Source organism: Sciurus carolinensis, unplaced genomic scaffold, assembly GCF_902686445.1.
Source record: "Sciurus carolinensis unplaced genomic scaffold, mSciCar1.2, whole genome shotgun sequence".
NCBI lineage: Eukaryota > Metazoa > Chordata > Mammalia > Rodentia > Sciuridae > Sciurus > Sciurus carolinensis.
In genome coordinates, this window is record NW_025920216.1 from 117,381 (window position 1) to 141,719 (window position 24,339).

General features: G+C 52.8%; 1 protein-coding gene across 1 annotated transcript in view; it reads left to right on the top strand.

The window, feature by feature from the left end:
• Positions 1 to 2,786, top strand: part of LOC124975138 (peroxynitrite isomerase THAP4-like) — an 88,191-nt gene extending 85,405 nt beyond the window's left edge. Inside the window, exons 4-6 of the mRNA XM_047538018.1 lie at positions 310 to 417; positions 1,178 to 1,219; positions 2,683 to 2,786. Of these exons, the coding sequence (XP_047393974.1) occupies positions 310 to 417; positions 1,178 to 1,219; positions 2,683 to 2,786 (254 nt within the window). The remainder of the gene's footprint in view (positions 1 to 309; positions 418 to 1,177; positions 1,220 to 2,682) is intronic.
• Positions 2,787 to 24,339: the final 21,553 nt, after the last annotated feature.

Sequence of the window (24,339 nt, forward strand, 5' to 3'; positions counted from 1 at the left end):
TCTGCCACAGGGTGTGTGCCGGCCAGGGACCCATACCTGCTCTGTCTCCACCACACAAACCAGCTGTTCTTGGGCTCAACAGAAGGAGGTCCTAGAGCTGTCCACTGCCCATGGGCATTGGACAGCACTGGGTGGAAGGTGGGGAACAACAGGCCTGGAAACGGTGATAGCCAGCCAGGACCCCAGGGCCTGGAGGGGCAGAGACAGCAGGGCCCAAGGTCACTTGTGTGTTGGGCTGCTGGCACCTCTGCACCCAGGTGTGGGCACTGGCAAGCTCGGTGCCTGCCCCAGGTCTTGACTTCCTACAGGTTCAACTCCTTCCACCTGGCACACGCAAACCCCTGCACAGAGAGTGTGGCTTCATCTGCCTCAAGCCCGACACCAACAAGGTGGCCTTCATTAGCACCCAGAACACAGGTACTGCCCACACCCAGTGGAGCAGTGCCAAGGGCCTTGCAGATGACCTCCCAGGTGTGCTTGCTCGGGGACTATGGATGCGTGGTGTGCGTACGGGCTGCGGCCCCCTCCTGAGGAGCAGGGCTCCTGAGGAGGATAGTTTGGCAGCAAGGGCCTTCTCTGGAAGTTTGGCTTGACTCAGTTTGAGGTCCTTCTGAAATCGTTCATCAGCCTCCCTTAACACCTTCATTACTTCAGTCACTCAGACCTGCAATCCCCAGGACTCGGGAGGCTAAGGCAGAAGGATCCAAAATTAGAGGCCAGCCTCAGCAACTTAGTGAGGCCCTAAGCCCTGGCGGTCAGTCTCCAGTACCGAAAAAGAAATTACTCTCAAAAAGCTTGCATGACCTTGACCTTGCCCACTTGCCCCAAAACTGCTCCCTTCCTGGATGTTCAGGATGCACCCAGCATAGAGTGGAGCTGTTCAGGCCCTGGTGGGCATGGTAGTGGGTGGAAGTCAGTGGGTATGTCCACCCCACAGTGCTCCAGTGGGGGCTTCTTGTAGGAGGGCTGGGTCCAGGGCAACTCTGAGTACCCATCCTGTACTGTAACACACTTGAAACCCAGAAGGCTGTGTGCAGGCGAGAAGGGCCTTGTGCTGGAAATCTCAGAGTCCAGCCTCCTGTTGGGGGAGGAAAACTCAGAGGCCAGACTCCTGTCGGGAGGAAGCTGCTCTCAGGAGCCAGAATGGGAGGCTACAGCTGAGCTCCACCCCTCGCAGGTGTTGTGGAGGTAGAAGAGGGTGAGGTGAACGGACTGAGTAGTAAACTTGCTTCCTAGAACCAACAGGGCAATCAGATGAGACCAGGCCTGTAACCAACCAGCACAGGGCAACTGAGAGCATGTGACTTGTCAGCCTCTGTCTCCTGAGGACAGAGCTGCAGTGTCTACCCACAGCCCAGCACACATAGGGGACACCTGGCGTATTTGTAGACCTCCTTATCAGCTTCCTGCCTGCTGAGGGTCTATCATCTGAAGCCTGGCTCCCAGCCCGCAGTGACAAGAGGCAGACTTTGCACTGGCAGGGATCCTACTGGGTCAAATCTCTGAAGGTGAACTTCTGGCCAGAAGCAAAAGAAAGAAACTCAAGACCCACCTCAAAATCTAAAATTCCAGATCAATATCACTTCATTGCCTGGCCCCTAATGAATACCCAGGTATAGAGTGGGCACTGGGATGGGAGGCCTTGGAAACTGACATTACTGGCAAGAATTCATCCATCTTCCCACTTTAACCATGGTTCATTGCAGTGGAGTGGAATGTTCTCTCTTTTCTACAGCAAGAGAACAGACCAGAGGACAAAAACAACCACAAACCAACTGAGGCTGACTGAGGCTGACCAGATACTTCTTTGGTGACCTGGATGGACATCCTCAAATTCAAGAGCCACCCTGTCCAGGAGGAAAGAGTGCACAAATCACGTAAGATCACTTTTTACATTTTCTAGAAGCTGCAGTTTTTAAACTAAAAATAAACCATGAAATTATGTTTATGGGGGGACTGGGTGTATGCCAGGGTTTGAACTTGGGGGCACTCGACCCCTGAGTCACATCCCCAGCCCTATTCACTGAGTTGCTTAGGGCCTCACTTTTGCGGAGGATGGCTTTGAATCACGATCCTCGTGCCTCAGCCTCCCGAGCCTCTGGGATGACAGGCATGCACCACCTCGCCAGACCCATAAAATTATTTTTAATAAGATCATTTAATAAGACATATGCACACACACGTCTGCATGCAAGTCACCCAGGTCTCGGTGTGTAGAAAGCAGGTCCTTGTGCAGAAACTCCAGGGCCCGTAGCTCTGGAGGCTGGAGGGTGTGCCAGCCCCTGTGTCCTCCCCACACAGCCTGGCTGCCTGGCCTCCCCGCTCCCTCCCATCTCCACACTGGCCTGCTGCCCCCTCCCCTGGAGATGCCAGTTCAGTGTTTTCCTGGTCCAAGGGGAGGGGGCTGCCAGGAGTGGAAGGAGCAGGGAGCCAATGGGAGCTCTGGGGGTGAGAGAAAGGGGAGAGACAGACAGACAGGTCCAGAAACAGAGAGGGCCAAGGCCGGGGAGTGTGTGGCCCTGGGAACACGGGCTGTGTCTCTCTGGTCCAGGGAAACTCAAAGGGCCACTCCAACCCCCCCCCCCCCAGCTTAGCCTTCCTCTCTCTGCAGCCTGGTAAATAGGGTCCCCTGCCCTGCCCACCTCCCTCTCGTCATCAGCCTCTCCCTCTCACTCTTCCCAGGGAATCTTGAGCACCCCAGTCGGAGGTGGCAGATCCCCAGTCCCCAGACAGAATCTGAAGGGGCAGTAGATGAAGACATCATCTCCCTGCAGGAAGCTGTGTGACCTTGGGGAGGCAACTCAACCTCTCTGAGTTTTAGTTTCCCACGACACTGGGGAGCTCACAGCATCACATGCCTGCCATCATTTTATCCATCCCTCTCAATGGTCCCAAGAGGGGAGTACCATGATTACCACATCTGTGGTGGAGTCTAGAGAAATGAGGCACAGAGAGGTCGGGGCATGTGCCTGAGTCACACAGCTCAAACTTGGCAGAGCCAGAATTTGAAACCACATCAACTTGGGTCTTCAGCCCCAGCTTCCATTGAGCTCCCTAGAGGGCTGCTTGGGGACAATCCCATTTCCAGCTGCTATGTTCTCTCCAAATTCCACCACACATGTGACCCAAGAAGCTCTGGGGCAGGAGTGTGGCCTCCTTCCAGCCTCCACTGGCCGCAAGCCCCCTCTGAGCACTCACCCACAGGCGGCCCTCTCCCTCATGAAGTCACTGCCCTGTACCCAGGCCTGCCGCACACCACATCCCAGCTCAGCCTGTGAGCATCGTCCACTGGCTGAGCAGTCGCCAGATCCCCCCACTTGACATGTCCTCAGATCCAGGATCCTGGTGACTTTTCCCCCTTTACCTGAAAATGTTCCCTGTGAGTGGATTTATAGCGAATGGAAATCACCTTTCCATTTTCTGGGGTAACTGTGAAAGTTTTCCAGGTCTGTAATTCTCTCTCAAGTTGAAGTTAAGATTTGCTGGAGAGAAAAGTTTCTTCCCACATCACACAGAGAATGCAGAGAAGCTAGGCGGGGTTGCACACCTGTCATCCCAATGGCTCTGGAGGCTAAGGCCGGAGGATTGTGAGTTCAAAGCCAGCCTCCATGAAAGTGAGGCCCTGAGCAACTCAGTGAGACCCTGTCTCTAAATAAAATACAAAACAGGGCTGGGGACGTGGCTCAGGGGTTGACTGTCCCTGAGTTCAATCACCAGAACCCCCCAAAATAATGCAGAGAGGAAACCAAGAAGCAGAAAAAGAGGAAAGAATCTGTGGGGTCTGGAGCGGTAGTCCATGTGCTCTGCAGCCATTTGGCATCTCACACAGCTGAGTTTCCATAGCTGGCCCAACGGACATCACGAGAAGCTGGGTGTAAATCACAGTTCCTTTAAATTTCACCAGAAAGATGTATGGCCAATGGTCTGCACTCCACAGGCCCATGAAAGATACGTGGTCGCCTTTGGCAGGAGAGGCAGAAGTAGGCAATTTAGGCTCTTAAATGATAAAAGATAATAAAAGTAATTAAGATAATCAATTACTCTGAAGAGAGAAGAATTTACTGCCATAAATTTGCATTTTGTTTCCGTTTGCAATGTCGCAGCTGCTGTGCTGCTTAATACACAGCACACCTGGTTCTGAGTCTCTGTGTCAAAACATGGATCAGAAGACTGAGCTGCAGGCACAGGCAGAGGGACAAGGACTGGCACTGAGACGGCCACTTCAAAAAGGATCTGGTCAGTGCGAGGCAGGTGGGGCCGAGTCTGTGGGCCGGAGTCCCCCGCGGTCATCCCGATTGAGGTCGCGCAGCCATGCAGGGGTCTCCTTGGTGCCCGGAGCCCTGCTGGGATGGGCCCTCGCCATCTCCTTCCTGGGCTGCTGGTGGGTCCACTCTGACCATCTCCGAAGGTCGGGAAGAGATTGCTGTGGATCCCATAGGATGGGGTCCTCCTGCCTGTGGCCTCTTGGGCTCCCCAGGGTCCCTGGGGTGAATCATAATTCCTTGTCTGCCATGCAAGGCTCTGTGGTCTTGGGCATGGGTCCCCCTCTCCCCACTGGCCCTTTACCCTTCTGGCTGCCTGGACATCAGGCACCGTTAATTCTGCCTTCGTGGATGGCACATTTCTTGTGCCGGAACCTCCCCACAGGAACCAGCTGTCAGACTCCTATTCGTGCTTAAGAGCCAGGACCTCTTAGAACATGCCCTAGGCAGAACCTCTATCCCCCAGAACCCTCACGGGCAATGCCACCCTGCTGTGTCACACTGACCCCACCTGCTTGGTAAGGGCTCTTCCTGTTGCAGGACTCGGTAGGGCCCTCTTGTCTCCACATTTAGTTGAGCAGCTATTTAGTCCTAGCCATGTGCCAGCTCCTGCGCTGTGGATTTAAAAATGCATTCATGGGTCATCACCAAAATCTATTTACTGAGCACCTGTTATATTCTGGTTACTGTCCCAGGCTGTCACAGCTGTCCTGGCCACAGAGGTAGTATTCTGCCTGTGACATTGGCTGCCCTGAGCATCTCCCCTTTTGGTGCATGGGAGACTTTCGGCATGGGTGTGTGCAAGAGTATGCACACACACACACACACACACACACACACACACACACACACTGTCTACACCTGTGCAGGGCCAGGGCTTATGACATTGAGACCTGGAGTTCTTACAACAAACATATACCATGCACCAACTGTTTGTCAAGCACCACGTTTGTGAAGAGAGACTCATCTCCTGAACCTCTGTGCCAAATCCTGACCCAGCACGGGGCTCCTGGTCTGTTTGTTGAATGGATGGATGGATGGATGAAGGAACAAATGGGTCTAGGAGGGGAACCTTGTGAGCAAATAGATAAATAGACAGTCCTGAGTGTCAGGGGTCCAAATTAGACCTTTTTCCTTTATGATGGTGTGAGAGCCACATGTGTTGGGTAGAAACTGTGCTCAGGACTTTGAATTGTGGTCTTTTCCCTGGATGTGGACAGGTGGTACCACCCCGTGCAGCTTCCAGACAGACCAGGGATCACAAGGGGAGGTGAGCGAGTTCCTGCAGTGCCTGTGCTTCTGGAGCTTTGTGCATTTTCCAAATGTGTGATTTTTGACTTAGAGTAGGATGACGGGGACATGGGGACATGACCCCATCGTATGCTAAGGAGCATCTATAATTAGACAATCCTCAGCCAGAAGAGCAAGATGGAATCAGATTCTCAGAAAGTGCTGCAGGATCTGCCAAAGAACTATGAAGTGACCCACCAGGCGCAGTGGCACACGCCTGTGACCCCAGTGCCTTGGAGGCTGAGGCAGAAGGATCGCAAGTGTGAGGCCAGCCTCAGCAATTTAGGGAGGTCCTATGCAACTTAGCAAGACTCTGTCTCCAAATAAAAAAATTAAAGGACTGGAAATGTGGCTCAGGGGTTCAGCCCCCCTGGGTTCAATCCAAAGTCCAAAAGGAAGAAGAAATGGGGTGCTCATGATGGAGGCAGTGCTGGCCTCCCCAGCCTCTCCCAGCACACCCCATGCTCTCTGACTCTCTGTCCTTTACCTCCAAGTCCCCTCAGAGACCCAGGGCCTCCCTCCAGTCTGCCCCACAAGGGAGACGCCGACCCAAGGAGCCTTTGCAGTGCCATGTAAATCTGGGTCCCAGGGAGGTGGGCACTTCAGCTCTCTCAAAAATTAGGCTTCAATTGGCCCCTGTGGCTCTGTCAACTCGGCCCTCTGAGGCAACCAGCCCATTTCCCTGGCAGCCTGGCCCATACAAATTCCTGAAAGTACATGGACTTACTGTATTTATTTATTGGGATTTAGAGAAATAAACCTGGTACCCGGAGGCCTTGGAATGCCAGAACATAATTTTGAAACACAGATGGTTAAAATGAAAGAGAATTACAAGAAAGAGTTGGCAGGCTGCAGTTCTCCTGGATAGCAGATGAGATGTCACTGTCATTAATTACTGGACTCAATGCCATGGAGAGAAGCCAAGTGAGGATGTCCCCAGCAGCAGCTGACAAGGTCCCTGACCCCAGTTCCATGTCCCCAGCAGCCTGATTCCATCACCAGGTCTTGGAACTTGCTGTTCCCTCTGCCTGGCACTCTGTTCCCTGCAGGCTTGGCAGGGAGACTTGTCAAGGAAGGGTTAGTTGTGAGATCAGGCAGCAGGACCTCCTGGATGCCACCCAGCTGCCATCCTGATGGTCCCTGTCCAGACACACCACCCTCCCCTGCCACAGAGTCCTCCACAGAAGGTCCTCACCACCCATCTCTGAAGACAGGTTCATCAGTTTGTGGACGTGACTACTGTGTTTCCCCCCCAGAGGGTGGAAGCCTCGTCCCTCTCCATCACCCCTGTGTTCCCAAGCTGAGCTCCAGCAGGTGTTTAGCAGAAGCTCGGGGACTACTGTGCTGCTGACTGAGTGAATGTTCAGGAGTTGGAGAGGCGGTGGTGGCCCTGACTTTGGCTCTCCTCTCTTCTGCCTGCAGCCTAGAAATCATGGGTCCACTCTTTCTCAGGACACATGGGAAGACTAAGGTTCAGGGTGGCTGGGGCCATACTATGCACTGGAGGCAGGGCAGACACCAGAATCCAAGAGGCAGAGTGGAGAAAAGTGGGATGTGCAGTCCACCACTCTGGTTTGGGGCCTGGGCTCTGTCCCTTCACTTGACCTCCCAGACTGGGAAGATGGCTGGGGTACAGCATGGTGGGCAGATGAAAGAGAGGAGAGAAGGGGGTGAGTGGGTGGGCAAAAGGAAGGGTGGATGGATGGGTTGATGGGTGGAAAGATTGAGGATGGATGGATGGAAGAATGTATGGAAGGATGGAAGGATGGATGGAAGGAAGGATGGATGGAAGGATGGATGGAAGGATGGAAGAATGTATGGAAGGATGGAAGGATGGATGGAAGGAAGGATGGATGGAAGGATGTATGGAAGGATGGAAGGATGGATGGATGGGTGGATGGGTGGATGGAAGGATGGATGGATGGGTGGATGGATGAAAGGATGGGTGGATGGATGGTGTTTGGATGGATACTGGATGGGTGGATGTGTGGGTAGGTGGATGGATGGAAGGATGGATGTATGGATTAACAAATGAGCTGATGGATGGATGGACAGGCAGATGAACTGATGGATGGACAGATGGACACTTGGGCTGATGGATGGATGGATGAAGTATGCAGAGCTGAGGGTCTGAATTGGTGAGTGGAGTGGTGGAGGAAGCAGGTGCAGAGCTCACTATGAAGCACTGCATTTCCCTCCAAAGATCCTTTCTACCTCTGACTGGAGGTGGTCCCTCCCATCCCTTGCTTCCCTCTGGGCATTTCCTGGGCAGACAGGTTCTCAGGACTCCTGCTGGGCCTGCCAAGTGCATGCCCTCTACAGAGATGAAGAGAGAGAACGGCACAGAGGCGGGTCCTCTGGAGCCATGAGACCCGGAGGTGGTGGCTGAGCTTCTGTACAAACACATCCAGGCAGGCCCAGGCCAGGGAACCCGCAAACTATGTGTTCTAGAATGTGCTTTCCCCAGGGAAACCCAAGAGGAGGGAATTATGTTTGATTTTCTCTGCTCTGTGTCAAGCATGTCCTCCTGAGGTCCTTTCCCTGCCTGCTAGAGCTCTTCCCAGTGGGAGCAGAGCCCCAGGAACACCCCAGCCTGGGGTCTGGACTGTGCTGGTCTGAGGGGCTCCCTGGTCTCTTCTCTGGAATTGGACAGACCTGGGAGTAGCTGGGTGACTCTGAACTCCACTCAACCCCTGGCCTCAGTGTCTGCCCTGGACCCTGGACATCTGGAGTCTGGAATGTTCTGCCAATAGATATTTGCTGAGAACCTACTGTGTGCTGGGCACAAAAGAGGAACACAGCGGGAATCTAGCTGTGAGGAAGAAATGAGGCGTATAGTGACAGTCACATGCTCCACAGAGGTAGACATCGAGGGGCTGTGAGAGTCCCTAGACCACCCTGCAGCAGGGTGATAATGGCCTGGCCTGAGCCAGGCTGCTCAGGGACCATCTCAGCTCTCATGGGCACATCTCCCTGAAAACTGGTTTTTAGGGACAAAACATGATGTTTTAGAGAATATGTGCCAGGTCCAGCTTGGGTTTTAAATCACCTTTCCCTTCTTACTGTGTGACCACGGATGAGTCACTCAACCTCTCTCTGCCATAATGCCCAACCTGCCAATGCCTACATTGGCTTAGGCCAGTAGTTCTCTACCTTTATAGGTAAGGTTTGCTCTTTCCTTTATTTCTCTTATTTTATAGAGATTATTGGCAAGCATTTATATATGGCACTGCAGAGAAGCAACTTCAATCCTGAGTGTGAGCACTCTATGTCACCATTTCATGGGTCAAAAAACTGAGGAGGCTGAAGAACTGAAGGTCAATGGCTCATGGGCAGAGCCCACACTCAGGTCCTGTTCCCCAACACCAGAGATTCACCACTAAGCATTTCATGTGCTGCGTGAGTCCTTGCAGGTTAAGCTTGCGGCCATCAGTCCATTACCGCAGGATGTGGCTTTGAACCCCCGTCCATGCTCCTTAATGCCTAGTGCCACCCCTCCGTGGCTTTCCCCACCAGTCAGCAGCAGCATGGGCTCCAGGCTGAGGCACCCCACGTCCTTTCCCTCTGCTTAGACATGGAGGTTGCGTATGAACAAAAATCATTTTAAGGGCAAAGTCTTGTTGAGTGCTTCCCGGGGCTGGGGCGGGGCAGGGGCAGGGTGCTTGTTAGGGTTGTTCTTCTGGGATTGTTACTTATGACACAGCATAAGGGGTGACAAGAGCAACAGCAGGTGAGCACCCTGCATGTTCCTCTTCAGAACAACAGCAGCACAGTGGGTATGTTCGGAACCAGACCTGGGAGACACCTGGGCCTCCGGATCTTCCTCTTCTCCTCTCCCTCCTCCTGTCTGGAAATCAGCACCCAGTCTAGGACCCCAACCCCCTAGGGCATTAGCCTCTCTGCTCCAGTTCCCAGTGGGATGAGGACCAGCCCATCAGCAGAGGCAGCTCCTTCCATGTGCTCTGGAATCCTTACCCTGAAGTCTCATGAAAGAGGAGCTTAAATGTGGGATTCAACCCTAAAAGGGGGATCCTCTTACCCACAATGGCCTTTCATTCACTGGACAACTTTGGGCAAGTCACTTGATCTCTGGCACCTCAGTCTCCTCATCTGGAATATGGAAGTCCTAAGAATGATTTCCCTGTAGTCCTGGGGCCAGCTGCCCACCTCAGCTACTCAAAGCCTCAGTTTATTTGCCTATAAAATGAGTTCCTGATGTTAACATGACTCGTGAAGTTACTTTGAGCTTTCAATACAGTCTAGAAAGGTGAGGTCAGCAAACATTTTTTCATAGGTATTTTCAGTTTTGCAGGCTGGGTGGCAATTCAACTGGGCCATGGGTGTGGCCAAAGTAGCAGTCCTAGAGTCTAAGGACTGGGGGTGGGGCGTGTTCCAGTGGAGCCATGTTTCCGGTTGGGCTGGGGCAGGGCACTTGCTAGCATGCTGTGGGTTCCATCCCTAGCTCTGCAAAAAAATGACAATAATAAAATCATATATTCATGTGGACACTTAGACTTAAGTTTCCTAAATTTCCACGCCCTCTGAATATTATTCTTCTTTTAATTTTTTTCGATGCTTCAGAAGTGCGTGGAGTGACTCTAGCTCAGGGTCCTACGAGGACAGTTGGTGGAGGTCGTGTGCAGACCTGGGACCCCACACAGGGGCCCACTCTATCCCTGACACCCAGATCCCCTGTCAACATCATGTTCTCTATTTCTGCTTATATGTAAGTTCCAGGACTAACTTTTGAGGTCATTGGTCCAAAAGCATTTCTGCTCCCACAGGTGCATGGAGTGACCCCCAAGCTGGCTGTGCGCTTCAGAGCCTGACCATCCTAGCGTGGGGACGTGGCTTCCACCTCCCACTGGGTCCACCATCTGCAGCCAGGCTACCAAAAATTGGCGTTGCCACAGAACGAACACTGGCCAGGAACTGCCTCTGCACTTATCTGCCACCATTTCCTCCTTCCCTGCTCACGACAACCTAGGAGGTGGCCGTCACTCTTCTATCCATTTTTCAGAAGAGAAAACCAAGGTGCGGGAGGCAGAGTCGCTTTTCCAGGGCTCCCCCTGCTGGTCCTGGCAGAGCAGGCGAGGAACCCAGGCTACTAGGACCCAACAGCAGGGCTCCTTCCCCTGCCACCTGTCATAGGCTCAACTGCAGCCACGCCCACCCCTGGAGATGCCACTTCAAGGTCCCTGTTCCCCACAGGACACCATTCTCCAAGCGAAGTGGGGTTTGGCATTGGTAGGGTGGGTGGGGAGATGGGGGCACAAAAGAAATCAGCACGTAGAAGTCAAAACAAACAGGATTTAGATGGACGTGTCCCCTCCCCTGTATGTCCCACGGAGGATCCTGCCAGGCTGGGTGCTGTCTGTAGCAGATCCTGGGATCACTGGCCTTCCACCAAAGCCCCGGTGCCATGCGGGCTGGGCGGACTCGGGAGCGATCGTCTGCCCTGCTGTGCTCTCTCAGGGAGGCCAGGGAGGGAGGTCTGGAGAAACCTGGGCAAGACAAATACCTTGGCAGAACCAGAACAGGAGGCAGGGAGGCCCTTGTTCACTTGCTGGGATGTAAAAAAATAAAAATAAAAAAAATATATATATACATTTATATAATATATATATATATATATATATATATATATATATATATATATGGCTGATATGGCAGCTTTTCTCCTGATTTTTCAAAGCAGCACTTTTTTACCGATCATTGTTTTACAAACATGATCCCCAATCCTCCTCTCAGCACAGTGATGGGTGAGGAAGATCAGAAGATGGAAGGATCGCCATTAAAAAATCAGAATCAAAATTTTGTTTACATTCGTGTATGGTTAAAACAGATTATAACTGCAGAGAATGGACGGAAACTGAACGGGCAGGTCTCTCCCTGGAAATCTTCACTGGTACAACTGACGATTGTTTACTGAGCACCTACTATGTGCTGGGCTCTTGATTCTTGCAAGTGAGCAGAACGGCATCCCTGATCCAGCCCTATCCCCAGGTGGTTCCTGTTCACTCTTCTGTGCTTTATCTTCCCAGAAATGATCTCTGTGATCCTCCTGCCTTGGCCTCCTGAGGTGCTGGGATTACAGGTATAGCCACCTTGCAGGCCCGATTGTTTTTTTAATGTATCTGTTTTCCTCACCCCACAATCAAAAGCTCTTGAGGAATCACCTGTATCTTATGCACCTCTTCCCATGTCCAGCACAGGGTTTGGCATAGGGTAGGTGCCCTGGTAAATATTTTAACAATAAATTAATGACTGAATGAATTAGTGAATGGATGAATTTATGAATGTTGAATTAGTGAATGGTGAATTAGCAAATGGATGGACTAGTGAATGCATGAATTAGTGAATGGAGGGATAAGTGAAAGAATGGATTAGCAGATGAACAGGAGGATGAGTCTTGGCTTTCTATCCCTGTCCTATGCTGCACCAAACTCTCCTCTACATTCCATCCAGGAGTTCACTGCTGAATAGCTAGTGCACATTTCAAGGCTATAAGTGCTTTCCCTCATATAAGACCTGGCAGGACAGTAGGCAGACGACTTCAGAATGCAACATGAGTCCTTTAAACACATGATCAATTTCTGCACAGCCAAATAGTAAGGAAGTCTAGAAGTCCCTCAAAAACTTAAGCACAAAATTAATTATCATATGACCCAGATATTTCACTCTTTGTTATGTATCCCAAGTAATAAAAATCAGGAATCCCCCCCTCAAATCCTTTTTCCCAGATGTTCACTGCAAGTGGTGGAAATAACCCAAAATTCCAAAAACAAATAAATGGATAAACACATTATGGTCTATCCAGACAATGGAATATTATTCGGTCATGAAAATGAATGAAGTACTAATGCATGCTATGATGAGATAAACCTTGAAAACCTTATGCTAAGTAAAAGAAACCAGTTGCACAAGGTCAGATATTGCATGATTCCATTTATGCAAAATATACAGGATTGGAAAATCAAGAGAAACAGGACATAGATGAGGGTTTTCCAGGGGTGAATGCATGGGGAGTGACTGCTTAATAGCCGTAGGGTTTAGTTGGAGTGATGGAAATGTTTTGGAACTGGGTAGAAAAAGTGTTTGCATGCCTCTGTGAATGTGGTAAAAGTCCATTTTAAATAGTTAATTCTGGGCTGTGTGAATTTCACCTCAATTTTTAAAAAGTTGTTAAGCAAAATAAAGCAACGACACAGCCACTCATTCACTCCCAGTTTCTTGCCTGGATGCAGCATGGTCGACTGAAGCCAGGTGCAGAGTGGTCACGAAGCCTGATTCCAAGAAAGGAGTTGCCTCCAGGCAAGGGTCTCAGCGGGACCCAAATATCAGAGAGTTAGAGGAAGGGGTACAGAGAGTGGGAAAGACAGCTAGAAAAAAGAGAGAGAGAGTCGGGAGAAATAGGAGCAAAGGAAGAGGAAGGGGACCTGGAGGACCCCTGACCCCTGAGGACTCCCCACTGGCCAAATGCAAATAAGGAGTTAGAGAAGAGCATAAAATCAGTTATTTTCCTCTCAGGTGACAAATCCATCCCCCAGGCAGACTGAGGTCCAGCTGCTGAGCTTCCCATGGGCTCTGGGAGAAGGAGAACACCTCACTGCCCCACATGGAGAGCAAACACATTCCCGGGCACTTTCTGGGATGAAGGAAGGGCATCTGTGCTGTGGGCCTGGGTAGACCTCCTTCCCGGAGACAGCCCTGCCTCATCTGTATTCTGGCAAGTTGTATTTTGCAAAAAGGATGAGAGATAGATTTCCAGAAGTTTGCCCAATGAGAAGCACAGACAGATCTCCCTTTCCCTGGAAGGGGCAGGTCTTGGTGACCTCGTGATCAGAGTACAGTCAAAGGGATGCCTGTGTGACAAGTTCACACGGAGTGCCAGTTTCCCCTTGGGGTTCTCCCTGAGGCAGTCACCCTGGGGGCTCAGCTGCCATGTTATGAGGAAGCCCAGACCACATGCGGAGGCCACAGGCAAGCATCTCTCCCAACAGCCCCACCAGCATCGACTCCCAGGTGTGCAAGTGAACAAGTCCCCTGAAACTCCCACTCCCCACCATGGAGCCACCCTGATGGTGCCTTCTGTGACAGAGGTCTCTGAGGTGACTCACAGACCCATTGAAAATGAATACATTAACACATGAAATCATTAAACATTACTGAAAAGATTGAAAATAATTGAATTAAACATACATCACTTCCTTAGGCTGCTGATCTTGGGGTGTCTGTTACATCATGAGAGATGACTACATGGATGGGCCATTCTTCAGGGCCTCCACCCTCCTCCGAGGTGGATGCTCCATCTATATGGACTGAATCACATTTCCACCCCACCACCAAAGTCCCATGTTGAAGTCCTCACACCCTGTACCTCAGAATGTGACTGCATTTGGATTCTCCAAAGAAGTGACCAAGGTAAAATGAGGTCATCGAGGAAGGCCCTGATCCTGTTCTTATAAGAAGAGCGGATGAAAAAAGGAAGACACAGTAGGGAGAAGATGGCCTTCTACCAGCCTAGAAGAGAGGCCTCCCAAGATGCCCGGACTGCCAGCATCTTGACCCTGGGCTGGCAGCCTCCAGAGTTGTGCAGAAATAAATACCCATGGCTCAAGCCACCAGCCTGAGATCCTTTGGCCCAGCAGCGTTCCCAACTCACACAGTCAAGGAGGCCCCTTTCCATAGGGAAGACAGAGGTCAAGAGTTGGCGCCTTGGTGGGCTTCTCAGTCACCAGCCAGGGGTGGACTTGGATCCTTCCTACCTCTTGGGGGTGACCCCATGTGAGATCAGTGATGTCGCTGGTTCTGGTCACAGGGCCTTTGCACGAGCTGCTCCCTTGGCCTTTGCGTTTTGTAACTTCTGGTGCTCCTTGCAGTCTCCTTGGAAATGCTGCCTTCTGCGCTGCCCTTCCGACCATGCTGCCTTCCTCCCCTCCCCTGCCTGCTCCTCTGGGCCTCCACAGATTTCTTATCGAATCTCCCCATTGCATGTCCATGGTGTCCTCTTTGTTTACTGCAGATCCCCCCCACTCATCCATGAGCCAGCAGGGTCCAAGCCAGTACCGGTGCCTTTCACCAGGACCCCAGTGCTGAGCATGGGGCCCAGCACATAAGTGCTCAAATGAAATAACTGCCAGATGAAACGATCAGAAGACTCGGTTCTCCGGGTCTCACTGTGCTGGGAGGCATAACTGAGGGAATGGCTGTAAAGTGCTTGGGAAGTTCAGTCTCACGTTTGTTAGATGAGCTGATCCTAATCACGTGAGGAGCACAGGCCTGACCCCAAGAAACTTTCACAGTCAGCAGTTACTATTATTGAGTGTTCATTATTGTTTATCCTGTGTAGATAGCACAGAGTAGGTGCTCTGTAAAACTGTGAACTACCCAGCAGATGCAGTCCTGGAATAGCCACAGGGACAGGGGATATGACTGCACAGAAGCATCCAGGGTGGTCTGATGTGGTGAGAAACGCAAGGTTCAGAGAGAGCAAATCACTGCCCCAAGGTCACCCAGCACTTGGGACATCTAGCATGGAGGCTTTGCTCTCTATTCTCTGGTCATGGCCTTGTGTACCTGAGTAGATTTCTTCCCCTGTGGCCCTTGCTGCCTTGGTGTTGCAGAGGTCAGACACAGCCCTGTTCCTAACCCCAGACCCCAAGACTGCCCCGTGTTGATCTGGGGTGGCCACTTGGTGGCACTGTGGAGTCACCACTGACTGGTGGCCACCCTGGGAACCCCAGTCCAGTCCTTCTTGACCAAGAGACCTCAGGGGGTGTTCTGTGCTGATCTTATTCCAGAGGAGGAAACAGGCACAGGGAGAGGCAGCTAAATGAAGAGGAAGGAAAGTGGTTTATTGAGCACCTACTACACACCAAGTCCATGTGTTAGTCAGCTCTTCACCACAGAGACCAAAAGAGCTGCCATGAACAAACTCAGGGAGGAAAGATTGATCTGGGCTCAGGGTTTGAGGCTGGCTCCATGGCCTCAGAAAGATCATGGTGGAGGTGTGGCCAAGGAAATGTGCTGCCCGCTCCAGGCTGGTGGATGGACCCCTCCCAGGGCCACACCCAGTGACCCCTTCCTCCAGCCTGATCCACCCACAATGTCCCTTCAAATCACAAAATGATGCACTGGATTCAACCAGGATGAGGTTCGAGCCCTGGAGATCCTGTCCCTCCTCAAGGCCCCACCCCTGAACAACGCTACCCTGGGGACCAGGCCCCAACCCATTTGCTCCTGGGGACCTTCCAGACCCAACCAGATCACGGGTCGTCCAGCAGCATGAGCAATGTTCTGCCCCTTTTCCAGGTGAGGAAACCCAGAACCAGAGCCTATGTGGAAACAGGGGAGAGGTGACAAGAATCAACTCGGGAGAAGATGACACTCACCAGCCACAGTCCCCAAGTGACACCAGTGCACCATCTGGGCAGCACAGGCTGGGCCCATGGCCAGGCAAGGCTCAGACACTGGGAGAGACCCATTCCCAGAGGTGGAAACTGAGGCTGGTCAGGTCCCCGCCTGTGCCACCCCAGCTCCACAGCCCAGGCTAGACCACCAGAGCTGGCAGGGCCAGCCTGGGCATGCGGTGCAGGGAAGGTCGGTGCCTCCTCGGCACCCACTGCCATTCCAGACGGGCTCTTCTGGGGACACACTCGGGAGGCCTGGTGCCCCCAGGAGTGTGCAGTGAGAGGGGGTCCACGGGTCCCCCTGAGCCCAACAGTCCCTGTGCTCACGGGACAGAGGGAGACTGTGTGACACATGACAGTCTCCAGGGAGGAAGGATGACTAGAAAGAGAGACAGGGACACAGCAGGAAGGTCAGGCAGCAGAGAACAAGAGGCCCAGGAACAGAAGGAAAGCAGATTCTGACAGACAGAAAGGAAGGGGCAGGAGATGGCAGAGAGAAGGACAAAGGACCCCAACAGCCACAGAGTCAGGCTGAGAGCTGCAGAGGAACTCAGCAGGAAGAGGCAGCGCCAAAGACCAGGAGGGCCAGGAGGGGAGGGAGGGTCAGAGGGTGGAGACCAGGGCTGGGCAGGGACCACTTGGGGGCATTGTCCTACCCCCCTGGGGGCCCTCCCTGGCAGCCAGGATCCTCCATCCACCCCAGGAACCCCACCGAGTCCTCTTCCCTGCAGGGGCCTGGCCAAGGACCCAGGGACCCATGGAGCAGAGGCTGGGAGGCTGGCCTCACTGGAGTCCTGAAGGCCACCTCCCTTCCCACCCACTCAGCCGGCTCAGGAAGGCATTTGCATAAAACAATATTCCTGTGGGGGATGCTAATGCATTTGCTATTTTTGACTCTCCTGGATTTTGGTTTGCATCCATTTGCATACCCTGGGAGAATTATCTGGGATCATGTAAATGAGCCCAATGGCTTGGGGGCCAGGGGGGCTCTGGGCTCCCCAGGTTTCCTGTGTCCCAGCAGGCTATGCTGGCTGCAGCCATTCTCTTGGGGCACCCTGGGAGGCAGGTTGACCTGGAGGGAGCTGCTGGGTGTGTCCCCCATCCTGAGGCCACTGTCCATCCCAGGTCTGGAGGAGTCAGGGGAGTTCTCAAAAACCTGGGTCTCATACTTCCATGGCTTCTAGAATCCTAGAATACAGGCCAGCATTCTCCTGAAATCCCAAGACCAACCCTACCTGTCCCCCCGCAGCCGCTCTGCCCCCACCTCCACCCTCCGCCCACTGTGGAACTTTCTGTCAGGGCTCTGGCAGCAGGTGATGCTCACCAAAGGACCCTTGCACATGGGTGGAAGGATGATGGGTGGGTGGGTGGGTGGGTGGATGGAGAAATGGGTGCACAGGGATTTTTAAAAATCTATTAACTGAGAACCAGTTCTCTACATTAATGTGCACTGAGCATTATCTTGATGATTCCCTGATTCAGGAGGTGCGCACAGAGGAAGAAACAGTCTCAGAGGGGGACACCAGAGTCCAGGTCACACAGTACGTGAGAGTACCCAAAAAAACCACTCCAGACACGGGAACTCAGGCAAGAGATATTTATTAAGTGAACAGGCGGAGTGTCTGCCCCAGGGTGAGTGAGAGAGAAAGAAAGAGAGAGAGAGAGGGGATGGCAAGGGAGCTATTCTTAAGTTGGGCATTGTCATGGGATAGTAACAAGGGACAATGACTTGCGAGGAGGTTCTCGGGCTAATCTGGGTTGCAAAGTGGTGTGTGGGAGAATAATGGTGGCAGCAAAATAGCAGATCTGATGCCAAGAGGGAGTACCTGGCAGAACTGGGAATCCAGCTCAGAGCCACATGGCCCCCCGTCCTCCAGCCCCACCACGGGCCATCGAGCAGCCTGGTGACACCCTCAGTGTCCCTGGGGGCCACACCCCTTTCCCAAGGAGATGTCACACCAGCTCCTTCCTCTTCTCCATGGGGCCACCTTCAAGGCCACCCCTACCAGCTGCAAAGTTAGAGATGAGCAGGAGGGACGTGGCCGGACCCTCGAACCTCTGATGCTTTACTTGGGTTGTCCTTCAGGATGCCAAGGAGGAGAAGGACAGAAGAAGCAATTAAAGTGATGTACAACTTGCCATAAATAATAAATCAATAACCCTTGGTGGCTCCCTGAACTCCCCTGGACTGGGTTGAAAACAAAAAATTAAATATAGAACAAAAGAAGCTGTAAAGGAAATCCCAGAAGCAGAAGAGAGATATTTTCCTGCTGTTTCTTGTCTTCAAAAAAAAATCCCTCTAAGGGAATCCTCCCAGCTGAGGAGGAGGCCTGGGTGGCTCGGCCTGGGTGGCTCTGTGGGGGGCCGTCACACAGGCACTGTCCCTGTGGACGTTCTGCCCGCCCCAACCTCATATTCAAGCTGCACAACAAAGAACAGCCACCCAGGGCCTGGCCGGCTGCTTGGGAAGAGCCGTCCCAGCTGGACTTGACCTGGGCTCCCAGCCATGCCTCTCACCAGCCAGGCACGGACCCTGGGTTTGTGGCACCTCCAAGTTCTGTGCAGAACCAGGGCCATCCCTTCCTCCTCCTGCACTGTGGGGAGGAGGGAAAGCGCTACCAGAAGGCTCCAGAACATTGTTCTGGAATGAAAACATGACACCATTTTGTTTTGGTGGAAGCAGAGGGACTGTGCCAGGCCCCACAGCCACCCACGGCCGCCCTGGGGCCAGGTCTGTGTGCTGACCCACAAGGGACTAACACCCAGCTGTGTTCCCAAAACCATATTTAGCTGAGCACCTACAATGTGCAAGCTAGGGAGGGATCCACCAGCCCCAGGAGCCTAGACTTTCTCTCCCATGTCAGAGGATGGTTGGGAGTAAGGGAGGGACAGGATCACCCAGGTGTCCAGGTCCCTTTAGCCAGAGCCCTGTCCTAGTGGTCTGTGACCTCCCATCCAAGGCTTCAGGGAGGTCCATGGTCCACAATCCTAAACCTGTAGTGCTGCCTCTGACTCCTGAAACTCTCATGGGCCCTGCTTCCCACATTCACAGCCTTGACCAGGTGCCCACGGTATCCCTGCCCCTGATCCTGGCTTTAAAAATTGCAATGCTAGCAAAAGTGACACAAACAGGATTTAAAAGGGATTTTATGATTGGCTTGTTCTGGCTTTGGGCACCTGCTATGGTTGCAAGGACACACAAGGGCTAGCTGTTTGGAGGATGAGATATGTGGAACCCAGCCAAGTGGTCCCAGTCATGCCAGGTGAAGCCAGCCTGGATCAGCCCAGCCCAGTCCAGAGCAGTCAAACTCATGGACACGTGATCTAAACAGATGATCACCAAAATCCACTGTGGCTTTTTTGGGCTGTTTTGTTACATAGCATTACCGTGGTCATTGGTGACTGACACACTTGCCAATTCCTCAACCCTGACTTGTGCCCAGTTAAATGCACTTCATTTGTCCCTGTTGTTCCCATTGAAATGCCACCTCCCTGAATGTCCCTAAGCCAGAAGTCTGGCCCTTGCACTCAGTGTCTCCCTCTCCATCACCCTTCCCATGTGTCACCAGACACTGTGCTGTAAATTCCATTTCTATACATCTCTGAACTTGGACTCCTCTTCCCTGCCCACCAGGATCTCAGGCTTGGATTACTGCCATGGGCACCAGCTTCTGAACCAGTCTACCCCATTCCAGACTAGTTTAGAATTCACCGCTGGCCACAAGTGACTTATCCAACCAGATCCTAGGACAAACACATTTTCTAAAAGTGAATCTGTTTAAAATGAATCACCACCAGCCAGAAACACACTACAGCCAAGCTTCTTTCCCCAAACCCACAATCCTACTGACTCCCTTAAGGATCCCTCACTCCAGCCCAGGGAACTACCACTGGGTCAACGCCAGCCTGTTTCATGACTCTGCACCTCTGCATATTCTGTTCCCACTGCCAACGATGCCCTTCCCTGCCTCTTCCCACTTGGTGGTTTCTGTAACCCTCCTTCATGAGTGACTGCAATTGATACCACCTGCAGGAAGTTGCCAGCTGCCCCTTGGACAGGGTTCAGCAGCCAGGGAATATGATCTTATCTGCAGGACATAATTCACCTTTTCCTAGAACCGAGAGAATGTTTGGCTTGGAATTTTGAGCTTTGACCTCCACAGGAAGCCTGTGGATCCCTGGGGACACATAGGACTGATTCAAAATCCCAGGTCCTTGTCTCCAGGGTCGGGACGTGGGAGTTCCCAGCAGGATGCAAACACTGAGCCTGCCTGTCCCCACTGTGCAGGGGACATTGAGGGACCAAGAGGTTACCTGAGCCTGAGGACCTGGGTGCAGACAGGAGGTGACCTGGGGCGGGGCAGATTCAGACCTTCGGCCCCCATCTTCCCTCCCCTGTCCCCGCCGTCCTCCACCTCCATGACCCTCAGGCTCTGGTTCATCCCAGCAGTTGCCCTGACCATGTCCTGGGGCCAGGTTGCGACCACAGAGAAAGCTCAGAACTGTCGCTGGGCAGGCTCCTCCACCGTGACTTCTGTCCAAGGTGAGTGGGGGAGAGGCAGGGCCACTGCTGAGGCCAGCGAGGACATGACCTGCTCCTGTGGCTGAGCGAGGGTCAGAGGGAGCCCAACACGGGACAGGAGCTGGGCTACCTGGGTCAGCGGCGGGGAGCCTGTGGCTGCCCCACGTGCTGTTGACTCAGTGGACCGTCTGAGCTCAGGGCTTCGGGCCCAGCGCTCCTGAGTGGCTGGAAGAAGCCTTGCTGACACTGGTGGGTTCCTCCTCCTGGGCCACCATGCCAGCGGGGTTACAGGTCCTCTGTAGCAGAGCCACACACGCTCTCAGGACCCCCTACAGATGGAGCCACTGAGGCCCACGGCTGGAGGAGACAGCATCTTCCATCTGCAGGGCCGCATGGATATGGACACCCTGGATGCTCAGGAGAGAGAGGAGTGGATGGCAGGAAGGTACTGGCTGTTGTCACCCGCTGTGTATTGGGTGCTGGTGACAAGATGAGCCATCAGGTGTGACCCTGCTCTTCCAGAGCTCACAGCCAGAGGCAGTCCCAGCAGGACCCTGCAGAGGGACAGCAGGGATGGGGCCAAGGCCTCCCTCTCAGCCCAGGGTCCTGACAGCTGTGGGGCAGCCTGGGCTGTGGCCACGTCCAGGTCAGGGCCCAGAAGAAGCTGGGGTGGCCACAGGGCTCTGTCCCTCCCATTTCTGCCCACTACCTCACTGTCCCCTGGTTCACAGGCATCAACCAGAGTCACTGGTGACCTGAAGCCCTGGAGGAACTCTCCAGCAGGGATGGCCAGCCAGACTCCTGGGACAGTCTCCTGGACAGGGGTGACCCACAGGCTAGTGTGGACACACACACCATCCCGTGGTCCTCAGAGGTGGCCAGTCCCCAGCTGCTAGACACGGTGACCACCAGCACAGGGAAGCCCAGCACCTGCCCAGAGCACTAGTGAGGCCCTTGCGGGGCCAGGACACGATGAGATCATCCAGATCCACCGAGACCAGCCATGGGTGCAGGGTCCTCGCCAGCCGCCCGCAGTGTTCCCTGGAGGGGACTCCCAGGTGCCACTCTGCAGCAGGCTCCAGATAGACAGGGAGACCCAGGCCTGGCAGTCCTGGACTTGCCCAAGGTCACATGGCCCGGAAGGGAGGCAAACAGGTTTCCAGTCACTAGCCAGAGGGAGGATCCTAGCTGCCTCCATTAGACTTCCAGAAAATCTTCTCAGGATCAGTCCAGGTGTCTCTTCTCCCCCCTTTCTCTTCTCTGCTTCTCTCTCCATTAAAAAAACTTGCCTTCATTCCCCCTCCCCTCCTCCCTCCCCCTCCTCTCCCTCCTCCCCCTTCCCTCTTCTCTCCCCCTCCCTTTCTGCCTTTCTCCATTTCTCACCCCCTTCTCTCCACATTAGTCTGTCTCCCCTGTACCTTTCCTGCACCCTCCCGTCACCCCACATTCCCCTCTCAGGGGCCCTCTCTCTCCATGCCCCCCAGGGCAGCTCGGTCAACCCTTCTCACACTTGCCAATCCCTAGGAGTGTGGCCTGCAGGAAGCCCCCAGCTGCCCTGCCCAGGCCCTCCGCCTGAGCCTCAGGAGCTCCGCCCAGGGCGGCAGGCCCTGCCCTGGCTGCAGAACTGACCAGCGAGGGTGCCGCAACTGCAGTGGCCCTCCTCCCAGAGGCCAGGTTTGCATTATGTCTGGCCTAGGCTCCGGGCTGATAGCTGGACACACTTTCACGGGTGGGCGTGGAGAGGGAGCCAGCCTAGGCGTGCCCACCCAGCCACGGCCCCTAATGGCTTCCTCATGGAGAGCGAAAGGAACTTCTCCAACCTCAGGCAGGCACCGATTTTCCTGTCAAGAGATTTTTGGATTCTGAAGCAGAAAAGACAATCAGATTACAAAGAAAGGGGCTTTGCAGTTTGCACAAAAGGCCAGCGTGGTCCCATACTGGAACAGAACCACAGTCCAGAGACAATAGGGACAGGAAGAAAGAGCCAAGCATCTGTCCTCAGAGGTGCAGCCAGGAGTGAGGGCACTCACACAAGCTGAAGGGCTGAGCTGGCTGGCTCCTGGTTCTCACTTCATCCCAAGTCCAACTTGCATCCAGGTGGGCCAGGCCAACACCCTGCCCTGGGTTCAAATCCAGCTCCTTGCCTCCAGTTGCAAATGAACCCACCAGTCTTGGCTTCTTCCACCTCACCAGACCTCACTGTGGCACCAAAGAGGAACCCTCTGAACTAAGACACACCTGCCACTCAGCTCTGGCTGCACCATCTCCCACTAGGAAGACCCTGGACTAGAAGGCAGCAAACCCCAGCTCCACACTGGCTCTGCTTGTGGGGTTATCTCCGGGCTCAGTTTGCTCATCTGCAAAATGGGACCCCCAGCACTTCCTCTCATATCTCCCTAGTGTCCTGACCTGCCCTAGCGCCTGGAGCCACAGGGGGACTCCAGGACCCACCCTCACTCTCCCCCTCTGCTTCAGGGCCTGGATGTTCTGTAAATAGTTATATTGATTAGTGAATCAAAACAAGAAAAAAATCTGTACATGTTCAATACAAACATTTTTGTGAATTTTTTTGATCCATGGTTGATTGAATTCTCAACTTCTGCATGTGGAGCGCCAAATGTACTTAAAACATGGCCACATTAAAGAGTGAAGCTGGAACCTAACCAATTAACTATGGCTATCTTTCAGTGCCTGGATTATACATAGACTCTGGGTTTTATTAAAATGAAATGAAAGCTATGTGAAAGCTTTGAGCAGAGGATTATTGTGAACTGACTATATATGAAAAGACTTCTGCAGCCTCTGTGTGAAGAAGGGATGGTGAAGGGGCAGGAGTGAAGACAGGGAAACTTTTGGATCATAGTTGAAATAATAAAGGGGAAACTTAATAGCTGTTTGGATTTGAATGACTATCTTGGGAGGTGATGAGAAATGATCAGATTCTGGATCTGATGTGAAGGCAGAGCTATGGGTTTGCCAGTAGATTACAGTGTGATGTGAGGAAAAGAGAGGCGCCAAGGCTGGTACCAAGGATTTGGGCCTAGGCAGTGGCGGGGCGGGGGTGGTGCTGCTACTTATCGGCAGGAGGAAGGTCGGTACAAGGAAGAAAAGTTGAAAGCAGAAGAGCCAGGACACAGTTTTATAAGACATAAATTAGAGGTGAACATTAGATACTCAAGTGCAGATGTGAGCAACAATCAGACAGATGAGTCTAGATTTCAGTGGAAATGCTGGTGTAGGAGGTAGAAATGTGCAGTCATTCGGGTACAGATGGAATTCAATGTCAAGGACTGAGAGAGATCCCCCAGAGAGTGAATGCAGAGAGAAAGAGAAGATGAGGTCCTAACACTGAGCCCTGGCGCTTCGATGGCTAGAAGTCAGGGAGATGAGAAGGAATCCACAAAGAACAAAAGGCTGACAACTGCAAGGAGAATGGAGAATGGTGTCACAGAGACAAGGAAGGAAGCGAAGGAAGAAAATGGGTTGAAAGAAGTGACCCACTGGGTCAACCGCTGCCAACAAGCCAAATAAGATGTGAACTGGGAATGGTGTTTGAATTTAGCAAAGTATAAGTTCATTGACAGACACTGGGTTGCTGGGGAGATTGGAAAGGTGACCTGTTTGGGATGAATTTAGATAAAAGCAGAAGAGAAGTGGAGATGGTAAGAATAGACAATGCTTTCAAGTATTTTACCCCAAAGGGAAGAAAATAGAGGAGAAGAGAATAGCTCAAAGTAAACATTGGGTCTGAGCAGGGATGATATTAGAAGAACTACGGTGTATGGAACTGATGCTGACTTCCAGTCTGGAACAGAGTCCTGGAGGGCCCTGCTGATCCAGACATTGACCCTTT